This window comes from Spea bombifrons, chromosome 2, assembly GCF_027358695.1.
Source record: "Spea bombifrons isolate aSpeBom1 chromosome 2, aSpeBom1.2.pri, whole genome shotgun sequence".
NCBI classification, from domain to species: Eukaryota; Metazoa; Chordata; class Amphibia; order Anura; family Pelobatidae; genus Spea; species Spea bombifrons.
The window spans coordinates 115,559,194-115,579,277 of NC_071088.1; the positions used below are offsets into that span (position 1 = coordinate 115,559,194).

At 39.6% G+C, this 20,084-nt stretch overlaps 1 protein-coding gene across 1 annotated transcript; it reads left to right on the forward strand.

Moving 5' to 3' along the window:
* The first annotated feature begins 370 nt into the window (after positions 1 to 370).
* On the forward strand, positions 371 to 6,625 carry LOC128473553 (TRAF family member-associated NF-kappa-B activator-like). The gene is made up of 5 exons (XM_053455808.1): positions 371 to 449; positions 1,377 to 1,493; positions 3,182 to 3,732; positions 5,741 to 5,924; positions 6,355 to 6,625. The coding sequence occupies exons 2-4, from the start codon at positions 1,382 to 1,384 to the stop codon at positions 5,897 to 5,899; spliced, it is 822 nt and encodes a 273-aa protein (XP_053311783.1). The 5' UTR covers positions 371 to 449; positions 1,377 to 1,381; the 3' UTR covers positions 5,900 to 5,924; positions 6,355 to 6,625.
* The last annotated feature ends 13,459 nt before the right edge of the window (positions 6,626 to 20,084 follow it).

The following is a 20,084-nucleotide window of genomic DNA, read 5'->3' on the forward strand; positions in this document are numbered from 1 at the left end:
CTCATACATATGTGTACACAAACCGATACATGTGTATAATGACTGATCTTGTGGCACCCCATGTAATCACACTGAGCACGAAGACTCTTCTCCACATGGCCCCCTAACGCGACTCTACCCCGATGCCTAGTCTTGGATGTTGTAACGGTATTAGGAACCTCAGATAAACTTCTTATTTGTGGCAGCCTACAAAAATGGGAATGCTCTTAATGTTTATGTAGCACCTTATGGATTATTAAATAGCCCCATCATAATCACAGACTAAAAAAAAGGAAAATCAAGATCAGTATGTTAGGCGAAAGTTTGATTTTTCTGTTACTGGTATTTCCTGTTTTCTTCAGCTTCGAAGTTTCACAATAATAGAGATGGGAACTTCCCCAGACATAAATCTTACTCTTAACCGAGGCAAACCTCGTACAGTTAAAGGATACAGGAGGAGCACACAGGCTGTAAGTATTCATGTGTAAATTATGTGCATATAATAAGAATTTATGCATTTGAAGATGTATAGTTATATTTTAAAATTAAGTCCTTTTTCTATTTTTCTCTGGATTATAGTGTTTTTTTAAGACTTAGATCCAGAACTACCTGGGTGTTAAGCAGTTAAGTTTTGTTGTTTTTTAACCTTTAAGTATAATCAAAATAAATGCAATTGTTACCCATTAGACATAGGTATAGCGTTGGTCAGTGTGTTGGACATTTTTAACTTGGATATGTGATAAAACAGAAACAATCTGGTTTGATTCATGCAGGGGACCTTTACCAGGGGGCCTAATTAACCCCCAGTGTGTATGTCCAGAAAGTGCCCCATTCATTTTAATGGCAGATTTGTTCTGCTGGTGATTGGCTGCTTCAAGCATGGAGGGTGGCGGGTTCTTCTTTGTGGTTGCGGTCTAATGAATGTACATACATTACATCACGTACGTCATTGACAAAAAAGGGGATAAGGGGGAGAGGAAGAGGCTTGGCATTTCAAACTAAATGTTTAGGTGCTGGGACATGAAACTCATGAATCTAGAACCTCTGTAGGATATGGATGCAACCGCATTAATGATCTCCGTCTTGAAAAATATTTCTGTAGCGTGCATATATTATGGAGCATTGGCAAGTTCAGGCCAATGCCACTAAATTAAACTGTGACACATTATTATGCAAGGGGTTTGTGTACAAAAATGTGTATTTGGCTCTGATACGTCAGCTATGATGCCTGCTCTCAATACCAGCAGTTTCATTAAGACACATTGGTTTGCGGTAAAATCAACTAAATCATGCTGGATAACAATGCATGCAAAATCTTGTAATTCTTATTTGTGGCCTCCGCCGGTATAAACTGCACGTTGCTCTTTTTTGTCCTCTTTGTTTTTATTGCCCTTCAGTACAAATGGAAGAGGCTTTCTTATCTCTTTATCAAGAATTCCAAGTGTTGCAATCTATATGTACAAGGCAGGCAAAACTTCTGCGCATGTTGCTGGCAAAAAAGGAAATTATCAGTGGTAAGTTATATTCAATCACGTCTGGTATTGTCAATAAAGATGGAGAGACTATGGGGGAAACTACAGTTCCCACATTTTACGTATCTCCCTGCATAGCCAAAAGCTTAGCTGTAGTGACCCTTCTGGGCCCACTGCTGAGAAGATTTTTGCAGCTCTGGGTCAATGTGATGTAGGTCGTTTGTCGGCCCTATTGTGTTATTTATGGGCAAAGATAAGCAATGGCTGGACAGAGTAAGAGCTGATCATGTTGTACGTGAAACTTAGTGGGACTGATATTACAAAACTTAATGACCTGATTACTAATCAAACAAGAGTATTTCAATATTCTAAAACCACAGTGGAACTTAACTTTAATTTGGGAATTCATTACTTGCCATTTAGAAAATTTGCTTAGCAACAATTCATATTTTTTTCTATAGATTTTCTACAGGTCAATTGTCTGTATACTGTTACAGCACCAACTATTAATAGCAATAACATAGATTGATGTCATATGCCATTCATTTAATGGAATGTTCAACCTCTCCTGCTGACATTAGGATTATGTCATATTTTAGGGCAACTGAGTGAGGTAACATTCTATTCAAGTCACTGTTTGTTAATTTTGGGGAATCTTGTGCTGCCCCAACAGTGGTAGCGCAGTGTAATATTTCATTCTAGTAACGTGAGGTCTACAAAACCCCTTATATCTTTACTTTTATTTAATGTGAGAAAGTTTTAATGTAAGGAAGATTTACTTTACTGAGAGGGTGGTAGATATGTGGAACAGCATCCCAACAGAACCAAATGAAACTTTTATTTTTGCTGTTTGTAACCTCTTGAGCATTCTGGCCTTGTTTCCTGATGAGTTTGCATTTGCTATTACTTAACAAGGAGCACCTGTAAGATTTATTGGACTCATGAATGTTTAACACCTGTACCCACTTTGAACAATTTTTTTAGAATACCTACTAAATGCTAATCATAGCTTGTTTAAGCCTCTCTGGCCCCAGCAAAAGTAACATCTTTGCCACTGGCAAAAATGTTTAAGTCTTATTTTTATTGTATCAGAATCTTCATTTAATGTTCTACCTCCATATTGGCAGTGCACTCACCAAGTGAAGGTTTGAAAGTTTAAACAAATCTGATCCAATTTTTACAATAAAGTATATCCAGGAACTTATTATGATAATTGTTATTGTTGTTTTCATCAGTAATAATTCAATCAAATCATATACATGTTTGACATGTATTTAATTACTACCCACAAATGGATGCAAAGCAGTGTTCCATTTCAGTAGATATCTAGGGAATATGGACAAATTGTTACAGCTATTTTATGCCAATTGAACCTAATTCTATTTAATATTTGGTCTCCGTCAAGTCATATTTAGTCATGTAAAATGTTGTACCATTCGTATTTTCTCAGAAAATTCTTAATTCTATAGTCATGCCTTGCTAAGAAGAAACAGAGATAGCCTGTTGTTCTAGGAACAGGGAAAAGGGAAAAGCACACATCTCCTTAAGCTACTTTCCTTAAATGCAAAAGTATTCAGTGTTTAGTGTAGTATCCTTTTACGTATATAAGCGATAATTGGACTATCCATTAGAGAGATGTAATATATATTTGTTTCAGAAGACATTTATTTCCTTTATTTTGCATATTATAAGTTCAAGCTATAAAAAATGTCTATATCTGTCTACTCTAGATGTTCCCATTTCAAAGCCCATCCAGTGCAGTGATGTAGATGAGTCTTCATCCAAAAAAGGTGCATTCTTTAACCTCAATGCAAAGGAAAATGAGTTTACTGAGGCTTTGAAATCAAGGACAAATGACTTCCCTACGCCTAAACTGTTAAAGCCCTCAGAGGATTCTGCCGTCTTGGAGCCTTGTGTACCATTCCCTTCTATCAAAAAAAATCATAGTTTACCAAGCAGTGAGAATGAAAAAGTGGAGCTTGCTGTAGACTTCTCTAAGTTAAAGTATGGCGATGATAAACGGAAAAGCAAGACTGACCTTGAATTATTTATCAAAAACTACACACCGCAATTCCAAAATGCGATTGCCACTGGAGACGAAAGCATTTGTGGTCCTACCACAATAGATGTTGATTTTCTTTTTGGAATCAAAGCAGATCAGAACTTCAGTCTTTGCAATTCCTACGAGGACCTGTGTTATCTTCATTCAAAAGATATATCATTTGGAGAATGTTTAGCACCTGAAAACAGAAGCTCTACTGCAGTAAGAGGCCCAGCTCAGGTATGTCTGTAAGATGAACTGTGACCTTATGTAGATAGCGTCCACCTTTCTTTTCTCAGTTGCAAAATGCTAAAATGAAATCTAAGCAATATAAATATGTAATGCATGTTATAATAGTCCAAGATCATTAAGGCTGGCATGAGACATAGGTGGACATTTAACTGAAGTTGGTAATATATAGAAAGTGTGAGAGGTTAGAAAGGTAGTGGGAGAGAAAAAAGAAATACAAATAGGAAAAGCTTATTGAGAACATTTAACAAGACAGAAGACCGTAGAGAAGAGTGATAGGGGACATGACTACCACTTAACGGTAGGTTTACAAAATAATTTGCAGGCTGTTTATAATGTGATTATTTACAGCACATTAAACAGTATGATAAACTGTTGTGTTATAAGAGGAATCTGCTAGGCAGTAAGATGTTTTTACCATTATAGAGTCACTTTTCAGGCCAATTATGATAGAAAACTGCCTAGTAAAGACTGCTCTGCCTGGAGAAAGAGCAATTACGGTATCCTCTAGCAGAAACAGGAAAGCAAAATGTTTTGTGGTAGGAAACAAGGCATTGCCACAGATTCTCTCCATTTCCCTACTGGCTCTGCAGCATTTTGCAAGGCTTAGTTTACATCCATGAATAGAACCCTTGTGAGCAAACAGAATACCTAAGCGGCTGCGTAAGCTGTTCGTAGGTTAACAATGCTATTTACCATGAGACTGTTATGTGTTGGTGGAAGAAAGTTTGTAAGAGAAATCCATAGAAAATTAATTAAGCATATCTCCTAACTTTGCTGGCAGCTAGAGAAGAATATGATGCATGGCTTGGGGCAGGGCTTTGGAGTTTCACCCATTTAGTAACCCATTGAAACAGAACCCTGATATATGACATCATATCCCAGTACTTCAACAGGTTGTGGCCACATGGGAGCTTTGATTGATGTCTGTGCTGCAAAAGGAAACCACAGACCTTAATCAATTCTACAGCTCTTTGGCCAGTTGGTGGAGGTCTTCCCAACTTCCCCATAATCACAATTGCGAAAATCGAAGCTGTCCAGGCCAAAGCGAGATGGGTGGGAGATATGATATATCATTGGTAAATAAGTAATACTAAACATATTCTTAATTAGAGACATAACATAATGCATATGTCAAACTCTGCTTAGTTGATGGGAGCATATGGGCAGCAATTTAATTTTTCTCACTGCCAACATCTGTGACTGGACTATCAAGTGACTCACGGGTCAAAAGGCAGCTTAAATCAGTAATCCTCTTTCCATGCACAAGTACCATGTTTCGGAAAAGGATAATAACTGCCGTTAATGGGAATTGTAACGTTTCATAGTCTTAAAACCAAACCTAAACATATGCAGGCACAGCGGGCAAAGTGTAATCACTGTACTTACACGGAGACAATCCAGGAAATACGGCATAAATAAGAATTTGTTTTATCATATTATTTACACAGCAATAAAGTATTGGGAAGGCAAGGACGGAGACAGGGGTAAATATGAGCTGTTACAGTTTCAGATTTTAACAAAAGGGCTGGGCATCATGTAGGCATTTTAGTTGTAAAGGCATGTAAAACTTACAAAGTGGCAAGGACCAAATTACTCTGGGGAAATAGCATGGCACTACACACTTTTCTTTTTTTTTTTTTTTTTTATTGCTTTTGGGGTGGTGGGCAGAAAAGTGTTAAAGTTTAATATTTTTTGTTTTCTATTTATCTTTATTTATTGGTAGAAATTATATTCACTGTATCATGATAAGCCTTTTCTGTGTAATTGTCCTCCATTTTTTCTCTTTTGAAAAGAGCGGTACTTATGAATCTCTTTTAAAAGAGAGAAAAAAAACAGAGTATGTTAGATAGTGTTCATTAGCAATTTAATATACTTAAGGTAATTGAGCAAACCTTGATATTCTAAGTGGAATCTATTGTTATTAAATATAATGATGATATGGTATTTTGGGATGGTCCACATGTCCTAATGGTGTTGTCTTTCTTCTTGTGCTCAGTCATCGTGGACACCTGGCTGCCTGTCTGGAGAATACCATATACCAAATTCAGATGTTGGTCTTAGTTCTCAAATATGTGAATTTTGCCAGGCTATATTTCCAGCTGGTACTGCAACCGAAGGAGATTACTTAAGACATCTTATGGGACATGTGGAGTGAATGTCAAGATCACTTATCAAACTGAGTGTCTCATCAGAGTATGGCATCAGTAACAGGCATAACTAGAAACCACAGGGCCCCAGAGCGAAACTTCTCCTGGGCCCCCTCCAAGGAACATGTCCAACAGTGCCAGCTTAGCCCCCAAATAGCTTGTGAGTGCCATCTTAGCCCCACACAGCTTCTCAGTGTCATCTTTGTCCCCAAACAGCTTGCCTGTGCAATCTTTGTCACAAAACAGCCTGTCTGTGCCATATTCCTCTAAACATGTTGTCAGCTCCTCCAAACAGCTTGTCAGACCATCCTTGTCCCAAACAGCTTGTCAATGCCCCCAAAGAAGTGCTATCTCTGTCCCCACACAGCAATAGGCTATCAATTCACAGCTGTAGAACTCTTACTCTTAGATCATAGGTTTTTTTCAGTCTCCAATAACCCTGACAAGTGTCATTCTATTTCAGGAAAGCGCTACACAAGGACAACACGATCAATAAATGAGTAATTCCAAACTATTTGTGGAAATATTTTTTTTAAGATTGTTAAAAATATATGTAGCGTTACATGGAAAATAGATTACAAATCCAATGCACTAAACTAACCAAACTAATATTGTATATGTAATTATTTACAATAAAACCATGTTATCGTTTTGTGTTGATAAAATAAGCCCCTGGACATACTTAGTCACCTACTATAAATTTGAAATGTATTGATACTGACATGCCAGCAGAAGATGGTTAACAAAATGTGAAAGAAAAAGCTGAACTAGCTATTAATAGACAGAAAGAAACACTTTGTGGCTAGTTGCGTGACAAGAAGGCTAAGCAATTTCCAAAGCACATGTTTAGAGCATACTGTAGATACCATAACGAATGTACATTTCCTCTACATACCGCAATTCTTTAAAGTCATAATTGTTAAGACACGGTTATATATTAATGAAGCATGTATTTGATCACATTGCTGTATTGATCACATTTCTGTATTCATTTTTTGTTGGTTTTTTTAAACTGAAAATTCTTAGAATAAACATATCCAAATGACTCAATGTAATTATTATATCTCAACCACAAATGAACCCTACTTATAAGAACCAGAGTGTAGAGTGATTTATTACATCTTCTTCATTAGACACACATGACACGTGCCTAAGGTTGCCATATCAGCATTTTTTGGGGAGATCTTACTTTACACGTTGCACGCTACCACCTATATATATTATATATCCATGCTCACACACAAACACTTACACATCCATGCTCACACACACACACAATTACATATCCATTCTCACACACACAATCACATGCATGCACACATACATATATATATGAAGGGCCCTTTCTAAACTATTTTGAACAGGTACGAGGTGACAGGAACAAGAGGTTGCAGGGGTCACCCCCGGGCCCCTAAAAGCACAGGCCTCGTCGCAGTTAAGCCACTGGGAACACTTTATATGTGTAAAAATTAGGTGTGTCCAGGGACATGTTAAGGCAGGTGCATGGCACCCAGATGTTCTGTAACCAGGGCTCCCAATGGAGTCATGTAACATACGGAAGCTGGCAGGAACTGGGAGGGAAAGATGTATGAGCTGTATGGTTAACAGGAGAGGGACAGAGTGAGTTTGTGTTTGTATGCTTGAATGTGTAAGTGCGCGGTGCTTGAATGAGTTACTGTTAGTGCATGGTGTTAGTGTGTGAGAATATGGTTAGCATGAGTTAATGCTGTTATTATGTCTGTATGTCCTACTGTATGGTGTTAGTGTGTGTTTTAGTGTATGGTGTTAGCATGAAAGTGTGTTAGTGTTTTATGTCAGTATGTCTGTGTGTTAGACTGTCGTGGTGAGTCTAACGTTAGTGATACAAGGGAGAGGAGGGAGCATGTGTAAGTGTATGCTGTTAGACTGAGTGTGTGTTAGAGAGAGTTTGCGTGTTTGTATGTGCATGTGTTTTAGTTTAACTATAGTACTTATACACAAGGAATGTCGTTTTTAAGTTCCAAAATTACATTTTGTAAACCAGTATGCTAAATAAATGAAATCATGTTTACAGATTTAAACAGGCATTATATGTTTATAAGGAACCCACCTTATGTGTGGCACCTGGAGCAACTTTTTCACTCCAAGGATCTACACTAATTATGCAGATCCCAAATGGAAATTAAGATGTTTGCTTGTGTAATATACCGTACATACGGTGGGTTTTTAACATATATTACTTATAGCCTATTTTAATATAATTTAAGAGCTTATCTGGCCCACCCATGAAACATCCTATGTGTCATATTTACACAAATAACTGCACTTTACAGGTTTACCACTATGTGGCAGTCTGTTATTAACAAAAGGAAGGCAACAAGACAATGTCCTTGATACAAAAAGCAGAACTAGAGCAAGGACACTTGTTTAATAAAATATGGTTTGACACACCTGAAACGAACCTGAGTAAGTGGGGTGGAGTTGTGACAGGGGTAGGTCTAAGGTGTGGGCTTAGGGTGAGGTGTGTGTTAAACGAGGGGGCCATGACAGGAATGTGACTAGTGGTCCTCCTTTCAACTGTACCTAAAAGAGTAGCCCTTAAGCAGGCTGTGGATGTGCCTGCAGTAGTCTTAGACAGATATCTGCTTCCTCCGCAACACCAGTTGGCTCCTTGCAAACCATAAAGCATCTTTTTAACAGCATAGTGGGTGCCAAGCATCCTCAATAGCACCCTTCGTGTGTGTTGCACCCTCCATGCCTGTCTTATGGGAAATAGGTGCATCTCAAGTCCCAATGGCTAAACAGTGTTGTCTCTAACCTCCCGCAGTTGACCATTGCGCATAAAGCTCTGCTGAACCCTTCACATGTTTCAATGAGTTCTTTCACAGACTGTTGGTCTGCGTAGAAGATGGTCACGTTGCCCATGTAGAGTGAGCACTTTACTTATCTCTTGTCTCTGTCCAGTGTGCGATCCCACTAATATTTTCATTCCGTCAAAAGCATTTGGTGAAGAGCTCTATACAATAGACGATAAGAAGAGGCTTGAGGGGACAGCTTTGTCTGACCCCAGAAAGGACGAGTTATGGTACAATTACCAACCAGATTACATGCTGTGTACCATGTTCGGTAATAAGCCCCTGTCATCCAACGCAGATAGACAACTATTTTAATCACTTATCGCTTATCAGCATGATGTTGGATGCTGGCTTTTTGCTTAAGGCTTAGAGTAATACATGTAGCACACACAGCATAAATTGTGGTGGTGTAAAGGTGATGGAAAACAAATTGTTCTACTCCCAATGTTTGTCTATGGAGATGGCTGCCTAGATGCTTGACATTATATACTTGTTAGCAAAGGGGGTGGCTGGGAAGTAGGAGGGGTGTCCACATACGTTTTCATGCTATAGTATATGTATCAATTGTGCTGCATTAAGAAAAGACTAGATAAGACGTTGTTCCCCTCAAAAAAGGTATATACAGTACATTATGAAAAAGAAGAGATCGAGGTAAAGAAATAAAGGAGGAACATAAAACCAATCAATAATCTTAAAGAGGCACTCACCTCCTAGTGGCATATATAAAATACATAAACAGGGTATACCCGGAAAGAAATTCCATAAATTAGTAAAACACTCCCACAGGACAATAATGAAATGAGGACAGCACTACAGTGATCATGGTGACGTGAACCAAAGTATACCCTCTGTGTTGTCGACACAAAGAGTGGAGCCTTTATAGTCCCAGATGTACCCAGAATCTGGGGTAACCAGACATCATTCTTCAAACGTGTTTCAGCTAGAAGTCTTCATCAAGTTCTTTTCTGACTAAATTTTGTAGTTCATCAATCAAAATGGTCTGCTTGAGCAAACGCAGTATCCCCCTCAGGTATGTGGTCTATGACCTGAAAAAAGCTGGTTCACCCAATGACAGGCCTGTTGGAAATGTTATGCCAAAAGGGAATCCAGTGATCCTTTCCCTAGTAGTGCTGTATGAATCTTATTTTTATGTTCCCGTATTTTAACTTTAATAGAGTTCTTGATTTTATACCCTTTCCACAAGTAAGGGTGGATGAACGGCATTGAATTCCAGTTCTTTATTTCCAATGTTACAGAGGTCATAGTACATATGACATTAAGAGGATATAGAAGTACACATAGACTTTTGCAGTTTGCCAGAATGAAACTTAGTTATCTATATGTTCAAAGTTAGTATCTAATCTAGATACCTTTTAAAATGTATGTGGTTTTAATATGCAATGTTTGAATACGGTAATTTGTAAACTCATATAATGCCCCACATTATGTAGGCTCTATGGCTGCAACAGAAATGTTGACATCCCTTGCTGCTATAGAAACGAATTGCCCCATTGAGAAATATGATAGACATCTGAAACGCCTGCTGTTGTTGTAAGGGACAATGACGAGAAGTCGGGACACATTATAATAACTGCAAGTAGGAGACATTTAATCTCTGGATGTTTGGCTGTGGAGTGTTTTGCAAACTAAGTGCTTTTTCTAAATACTATTAGGATAATGCTGGTCTTCACTGTTAACATAGAACATTTCATGTTATTCTAATCACATGCTGTTATGAGTGTAATCTTTTAAATAGAATTTCCTACAATGCTATGCCCATCGCCATATAAACCCTACAGACCACAGATGTAGCATGGTTACCATATTCTGCCTTAAATTGTGAGGTTTGCAATCTAGGGCACTGCCAATTTATAACTGCCAAGAGTCCTGAAATTGGTGAGATTGTCCAAACTATGGTCTGTGTGTGTGTTATGCAGCAGATAACACAGTGGGAGGCAAAGGGGTAATTAACTGCTTTAGAGAAACCTTCAGTGCAAACCATATGTTAAAGTGTCTCTGGGTGGATTGTATTATCTGGAACTTTATAATAAATCTTTATTCTAGAAGAAATATGGCTGTCAGTCCTGCTACTGTAACTGCCTTTGTTGGGGTTTAATAGTGGTTTCACTTCTTATTACTGATGTTTAGTAAATGCACACCTGCCTACGGTAATTGTTTTCTTCATTCCAGGAGCAACATTATGCAGCAGGGTCAATGCAGAGCATACAAGAGGCTGCGTTTGGGCAAAGCATACAGGATGCTAAATATGTGCAGAGCATGTAGAAGGCTCTGACTGTGCAGAGCCCACAGGACAGAGCATACATGAAACCTATCTTGTGTGGAGAGTTATTGTATGAAGTTTTATCAATAATATAAGTCTACATTTAAAATTTTGGCCTTTCAATGTACAAGGGAGATTAAATTAGAGTGAAATTAGAGGGGAGAGCCACTTCATGCAACGGTTATTTGGGAGATATTGCATTGGGGTTTGATGTAATGTGTATGGACATTTAACATGTCTGTATCAATTACAGCAATAGTTGAAGGTTATCTTAAAATGTCAAAAGATTTTAGCATATTTCTTCACAATTTATCATCATGTTAATTCTGCTGATATCACTATTTGCCATAAGTCTTTGCATTTCTATGCTAATCACAATATTTGGTTTACCTAAAAGTGGCAACCCTAAAGTAAGCATTTTTTCAAGAGATTGGCTCTTAAGGGATTAAAACACTTGTGGTCCCTAGATTTAATTATCCCTCCTCTTTACACATCTACAGTTAGAACAGAAGTCACACACTACAGAAGGCCACATGTTACTTTCATAACACATATAAGCAACCTGCAGTCTCCAGGTCTGTTTCTTCTTGGGCATGTGAGCTGCATTTGGTCATGCCGCTCCCGCACCCACTCCCCACCCACACTAAAGGCTGTCTGTGGCTAGCTTTGCCCATATATGGGGCTGGCTCCTCCCCTACTTTTAACTAGCCCCAGCACTTCACTAAGCCACTCCCAGCCAGAGAGCTCCAGGTAGCCTACTGGGAAGTTCCCAAGAATGGCCAAGGATGGGAAAAACTGGCATTTCAGTTAATTCCTTTCCCTAATATTAAATTCCCATGCACAAACGTAGGGGTACTTAATGGCTGAGCTCCTTGAGAGTTATGGTCCCACAACAGATGAACAACGCTAGCTTCTGTCAGTCATATATTATTTATTCACATAGGTGTTTATAAATAAAGTTAAATTCAGGTTCAAGGTGGCAAAAGTGCTTGCTTGCTTTATACTGTTACTATTTTGTACCACAATTGTTGTTTATACATTATCAAGATAGTTCTCTTAAATTATCTAATTAGTTGCATCTTTCAAAACATACTGTGTACACTAGCACTTGCCAATGAAACTGGATTTAAGCGCATTAGCTGCAGTGTTTATGTTTGACTAATGATTGAACTGTAATTACTTGGCAAACATACAAACCAAGCTAGACTATGAAAAAAGGATAATACAAGCTAATGCATTTATATGATAAAGACTATTTGTTGGAAACATTAAACCTTCAAAACAGTTATTTGCAGAGACATAATTAAGTATATCTAGGTCTAGCGATCACGTGTACTTTAGGGATAAAGGACTGAGTATACTCTGGATTCATTTCAAGATGGATGATGACCTTGGATCTTGAGGTGTATCTGTATTGAAGGAGTATTGGTTCAGTTGTATGCTTGAAATGCATAGTGCTTTAGCTCACGTCATGAAGTGTGAAGAATGGTGTTATCTTGCTAAGAGTTTCCCACCAATTGTCCACTCGCTGGTACATTGGCTCCTTATGATGTCACTGATCTCCCATTAACCCACTCATTGAGCATGCTACGTAGGATACTCCCAATAACTTGTAAGCCCGCAAGAGCAGGACCCTTTTCTCTTTTTGTACTAGCATTTCTTAACGTGTGTAAATGGTGTAGCCAATTTCGTATACTGTCAATTTTAATGTTTTTTTTTTAATGTTCAGTCTCTGAAAAGCACTGAAATGTAATGTAACATAATACCGCTAACATTTTACTCATGTTAACTCTTCTCTAAAAGCAGAACCAGTTTCTCTTCTGAATGAATAAATCCTCTACAATGACTAAGGAATGATTAAAGTCAGAGTCTTTACATCACGATAAATGGGCAAACCAGATGGACAAATGGCTCTTATCTGTTGTCAAATTCTATGTTTCAAGTTCTATTGAAAGTCATATAAGCAGTCATTACAGTACACCTGTACCCCAATATGATAATTTTAACCGACAAACAAAAAATGTTTGAAAGGTGAAAAAAAAGTGAAGGCGCATTAGGTGCTATCTTACTTCTTCATTCTTGTTTTTCAGGAACTTCACCAGCAAAGCAGATGGGCTTTCATGGTCATTAATCATCTTCTTTGTTATGCTGATTGAGAATAGTATTTCATTAATTAATAAAATTACACTTACTGTTGGTAATGTAAAGGCTGAAAACATCTCTCATTTCAAGCTAGTGTGTTAGTTTTTAATTATTAGCAAACGTGACTGTAATACAGTATTACATACTATCTTGTCATGTAATTTATGTAATTCAGTATAATAAATATTTTTGGGAAAAATGGAGCCTTGTATTTACATTTTGACTGGAGAAAAGGGTTACAGCGGGTCTGTCACTTTTTCAAAACCTTACATTTTATAGCTCTTTACGAAGTAAGCGGTATAACTGTATTTCTAGATGTTTATCTTAGGTGCTGCTCAATATATACAGCATATAAAAAAATCCCTCCTTATGTGTATTCCACTGAAAGAGTAATCTTTACTCACATATAGATATATATATATATCTTAGGTGCTGGCCTAGACCTCACCAAGGGCAGAGCCACTGTTTCCCTTCAGTGATTGATCACCCAAAATAATGATTGGCTCCTTGTTATGAAGGGGAAGGCCTGCCGAGCACCTGGAGCTGCTGACCTAGGTATCCCGTTAAATATATACAGCATGTAATAAAAAACCCTCCTTATGTGTATACCATTGACAGAGGGATCTCTACTTCCTTTTATCAAAGTCATGTTCTTAGAAGCTGAGCTTCAATATATGTGGTTATATACACTATATGGACAAAAGTATTGGGGCATTCTAAATACATAGACATTAATATGTAGTTGGTCCTTCCTTTGCAGCTATAACAGCTTCCACTCTTCTGGGAAGGCTTCCCACAAGACTTTGTTTCTGTGGGAAATTTTGCCCATTCATCCAGTAGAGCATTTGTGAGGCCAGGCACTGATTTTGGATGAGAAGGTCTGGCTCACAATCTCTGTTCCAATTCATCTCAAAGGGTGTTTGATGGGGTGGAGGTCAGTGCTCTGTATGGGCGAATAAGAGTGTGATAGAAAATCTGCAAGAGTCATTGAGAGTGCGAGAGCGTGAGTGAAAATTAATTTTGTTACTGAATGGAAAAAGCTTTTTCGAATGTCATCTGAACCGAAAGGGCAGGGAACTAAATTCAATGTCTAAAAATGAATGGATAAAAACCGAATTGAATCTTTTTTTGGTCCATTTGCACAAGTCTATGGGTACCCAAGCCTATGTAACATACAGGGAAAGGGAGGGCAGTGAAGCAAGGCCAATCAAGCATTTTTAGATCCAAGGCACTCACACTTTTTATGCCCAGGTCAAGATGGACACTGGAAGATAGTTACATTACATTAAACCAGAGCACACAGCCGCATAGTTTCTAGCTGCAGTGTATCAACTCATGTCACTCCATTGCCCGTTGATTAATCTGGCCATGACTCCTCATAATTAGACATTACTAATATTGGGCAATCAGGCTACCATTGTGTAGATTCTCAATGGGCCATTTGGATACCAGATAATTCCTTTGTAACCCACCCATTTACACTGGTTACCCTACATGTGAGAGGGAGACAAGCACTCACTCTATAACACCAATCACACCATCATCACACCCTTTGCCTCACCAGAGTCTTTTGGTAGCTGCAGTCACAATGTTACTGTGGGGTCAAATAACATTGCATTACATGACTGTGTTCTCACCTCCGCTAGTGGGCCCGTCCAAGTTGGCCAGCCTGCCCCTGGTATTGAGATATGAGGTCTCAGAGGATGCCATAGAGGATACACAGCAGGAGTCCACACACTGACTTATGTTGCTGTCTTTCTCAAACCTGGAATAACCCTTGGCTTTATATCATGTTACAAATAGTGACAGAATACTTTACTGGAAATATCTTATTGTACACATGGTGTGTGTGTGTGGGGGGGCATTAGAATGGTAATAACTTTTTTTATGTTAATGTGCTATTGGGGAACATTTTTCTATAAAGTGTGGGCAAGTGGAAAAAACACTACCTATTATAGAACTTTGGAGGAACTGAGTAGTTTGTTGAATATTGAAGGATTTGATACACTCTGGTAGGTATAAAACTAAATATTTTACATAATGTAGATTCATTGTACAAAATGTTGTTCATAATGTTCTCATGCTGCGAGAACCAGAAAATTTAATGAAATACACTGTGTCGGCTACTTGTCAAAAATGTTATATATTAAGCTACATTCGGTTAGTCACAGAGGAAGCTATGTTCCCTAAAACAGCTGGTTTTGATACTTACAGGTACTTCACAGGGACATTTAATTTTTTTTTTAATTTTGTGATTCATACATTATATGGCTACTTATTAATATTAGTGAAAAGTGACTATTAAAATGTTCAGATAATTAAAAGTGGATAAACCGGTTAGTGGTTATGGGAGACAGGAGGTGAGGGGTTGCTTGGGTAAGGATGATTTGATTGTAGTTGTATGCAGTAGTCAGTTGCATGGTGCAAAGGTTAGGAGAACAGATGGTTTATTTAAGAATGCCGTTTGTGTATATGAAGAGGAAAGATTTATGTGTTTCAAAACAGGTTGGTTTTTTAGTGAATGTTAGAATAAAGTCAAAAAAGTTTGATTGGATGAGGTAGGGAATTCGGGAGAACATAAACAGTATGGGTGACATACTGGAGATGCAAAGGAAAATAAGTGATGATGGTTGAATAGACATACCAGTCAAAGGCCGAGTGAAGAGGAAGGTTAGGAGAGTATTTGAAAATAAGAGGATAGAGTGTTGTTAATCTCCTGAACCTTATCTTCAAAGCCCTTAAGTTTAAGCCTGGAGAGTATAGGGAGACGGGACTGACACTGTGAGCAAATGAAGAGCGGTTATTAGGAAATTAGCCTGACAGGATGGATTGACACTGTAAATTAAATAATTGGGGAAGGCCAGTCTGTAGGGAGTCGTAATAATCCTGATGGGATATCATCAAATAATGGATATTTTAGTTGTGTCTTTTCTAAGGAAACAAAGAATTTGAGAGATATTTTCCAGGTGAAGGTAGCAGGATTTAGTGAATGATTGGCTGTGAAAGGTGAAGGAGAAAGTGTAGTAGAGTATAGCTTCTATGATGATATAGTGAAAGTATTGCATTCTAAAATGCCCAAATGGTAAACTAAATTTTGGTAAGATTGTGTGGGCTGGTAGAAGACTCTCCATGATAACACAAATTACAGCCATGCCTCCTTTGTGGGATACATTTTTTTCTGCAGGAATAAGAACCCAAGATCATTTTTGCTTTCCTAATGACGAGCAACAGCAGTGCCCTCTAGACCTCGACTATCTAGGCTTGCTAAACAAACTGCAACTTTTCTTACAGCCATAGGCACACATTGAGGACACTGTTAGATATCGTACATGTCGATGTTCCATTTGATAACAATGGACCTTGTACAGTGTCTGTTTAAAGAAAGATATATGTATCTCACTTTTAACACCACAGCAAAATATCTTTATTTTTATTGTACGGCACAGTTGTATGACCTCACTGGGCAGGAAACAACATCTGCTCCTGGTTTTTACTCTAACATGGATTTACTTTTGGTTCAGAGTTTTCTTTGTGCGTGCTGTGGGATTGGTCTTACATGTGAACAAATCTGGCTTCTGCTGAAATACCTGATCCACACAATCTGCGCATCCTGCTGATTAGGAAACCAGAATGTAATATTACATTCTGTGGTGTTAACTGGTAGCTCTGCTGGGACACAATATCACATCTTTGGACATCAAGCAGTTACGAACAGAGTGCACCTTCACTCACTGTGTATACTGCACTTACTCACCATTATTTGGGTAAACAGAATGATATCAGAACCTGGGGACTTCTTGTGTGATGCATACCCAGGGGCGGGCTGGGCCGGGAGGCAGGGAGGGAAATTGCCCCCCAGGCCGCCCGAAATCTAATGTAAACGGCCGCTGGGTGCTGATGCCGCCGGGCGGCGCTACTTTAATACTTTTTTTTAAAATGTAGCTCCCCAGTGCCGGCAGCGCTCATGCAGGCCCAGACCATGACACTCCCACCACCATGCTTGACTGTAGGCAAGACACACTTGTCTTTGTACTCATGGGCGTAACTAGAAACCTCAGGGCCCCGGTGCGAGAATCTGTTAAGGGCCCCCCCACCCCATCTATCCCTTTCTCGCGATCTCCCCACTGCCTCCCCCTTCTCACGATCTCCCCTCTCACTCCCTAACCCCCCTTCTCACGATCTCCCCTCTCCCTCCCTAAACCCCCTTCTCACAATCTCCCCTCTCCCTCCCTAATCCCCCTTCTCACAGTCTACCCTCTCCCTCCCTCCCTTCTCACAATCTACCCTCTCCCTCCCTCCCTTCTCACAATCTACCCTCTCCCTCCCCCCCTTCTCACGATCTACCCTTCTCAAGATCTACCCACTCCCTCCCTACCCCCCCTTTGTAGGTCACTTACCGTCAACTCCTGTGTTGGGAGCGTGAGGCATTTGTCTCGGGTCCCGGCGCTTCACTGCTGAGCGCCGGCATATGACGTCATATGCCGGCGGTCAGTGTGAAGCGCCGGCACCCGAGACAAACGCCTCACGCTCCCAACACGGCACTCTGGGCAGCGCTGAGGCAGGCGGCGGCGAGCAGAGGCATCCTGGATTTCTGTCAGTCAGGGGGGCCCAAGAGTTGCCGAGCGGTCGTTTTCAGCAACCGCTCGGCACCCCTTGGGCCCCCCTGACTGGCAGAACTCCAGGGCCCGGTCGCAGTCGTGACCCCGGTAGTTCCGCCACTGTTTGTACTCCTCACCTGGTTGCCGCCACACACGCTTGACACCATCTGAACCAAATAAGTTTATCTTGGTCTCATTGGACCACAGGACATGGTTCCAGTAATCCATGTCCTTAGTCTGCTTGTCTTCAGCAAACTGTTTGCAGGCTTTCTTGTGCATCATCTTTAGAAGAGGATTCCTTCTGGGATGACCAATTTGATGCAGTGTGCGGCATTTGGTCTGAACACTGACAGGGTGACCCCCCACCCCTTCAACCTCTGCAGCACTGCTGGCAGCACTCATACGTCTATTTCCAGAAGACAACCTCTGGATATGACGCTGAGCATGTGCACTCAACTTCTTTGGTCGACCATGGCGAGGCCTGTTCTGAGTGGAACCTGTCCTATGAAACCGCTGTATGGTCTTGCCCACCATGCTGCAGCTTAGTTTCCAGGTCTTGGCAATCTTCTTATAGCCTAGGCCATCTTTATGTAGCGCAACATTTTTTTTTCAGAGCCTCAGAGAATTCTTTGCCATGAGGTGCCATGTTGCACTTCCAGTGACCAGTATGAGAAAGTGTGAGAGCGATAACACCAAATTTAACACACCTGCTCCCCATTCACACCTGAGACCTTGTAACACTAACGAGTCACATGACACTGGGGAGGGGAAATGGCTAATTGGTCCCAATTTGGACATTTCCACTTAGGGTAGTACTCACTCTTGTTGCCAAGGTTTAGAGATTAATGGCTGTGTGTTGAGTTATTTTGAGCGGACAGCAAATTTACACTGTTATACAGGCTGTACACTCACTACCTTACATTATAGCAGTGTCATTTCTGCAGTGTGATCACATGAAAAGATATAATAAAGTATTTACAAAAACGTATGTCTGGACTTTTTAATTTTTTTGTTTTTACATTTTGTTGAAACTGACAGATTGTCCTGATGGTGACATCAGTGGGGATTTATTTTTACATGCTATTGCTATTATTTTTTTATTTATTTTACTAATCACATTGTGATTAGAAAGCTTGGCTCCATTGACTTGCATGGTTGAATGCAGTACCTGTGTTGAACCTGCAGGGTGCAATATTATCAACATGTCATGTGTTATATGTTTATTTACATACAGAATGTGAATTGGCAGTTGGTCTTTGAACCATATATGTTAACAATTTCAGTTAGGATTAATAAAACAGTTGGAGACTGGCACATCAATTGTCATCAAGGGGTTAAACAAAGATACTAAGTTAGCTTGTGTTTACCTTAAGGAATCTGAGGCTACTTTCGAATATATATCAGCTATATCATAATAATATGCCAATAAATAAAACGATCACTTAATCTTAATCTGTACCCAGGCCAAAAAAAAGACCTTCATGTTTAAATACATAAAAAGGTTTAGAAATACAGATATTCAAAGTATGAAAATATCAATGTGTATACAGACACAGACGGCGGTACAGCATAACTTCCATCACAATATATCGAACCAAACATTGAAGCTCTTCTTTTGTTTTTGTCTGCGTTGACAAGGCCTTCAGGTCCGGCGCCAGGCACGGTTTCAGTGCTGGGCGCCGGAATATGACATAATATGCCAGCACAACGCATCAGTAACAGGTGAGCATAAAGAGGGAGCAAGATACGGAGGTCTGTATTAACAGACCTCACGCTCACTTGTTTTTAGAGGGGGATCCATGATCCTAGTGGCACCCCCTGATAAGTGGCACCAAGTACCCCATTGGAGAGGGAACACAAAAGAGAGCTATGGATAGAAAGGGTGAGACAGCGAGAAAAACAGTCAGGAATGTTGACAAAGTGTGTCAGGCACATTGTTTGCTATATATTGTAAAAAATACAATACTTTCCTTCCCCTTCCACCCGCTCATCAAGCGGGTAAAAAAAGAAGAAAAAAAGCTCCTCATCCATAGCTCTTTTTCTCCATTAAACGTCATAAATAAATGCCTCATTCCTGCTCTTTGCCTTTATTTTCAATTTCCCGCCCTGTTGTCTGTACAGTGCGATCACTACACTATGTGGTCCTTATATCCCCTGTCTGTATGTTACAGCACGAAGAAGTCTCCGGGGCGGGGCTAGCGGCATCAAGGCTCGCTTTAACGCGCTTCATTTTCTTATACAGCTCAGAGGAAGCCAATTAGGTCTGGAGGGTGGGGTTAACATCGATATACCTTTTTGTCCTCCCCAATTGCAGCGTTAGCTTACCGGGAACCTGTTT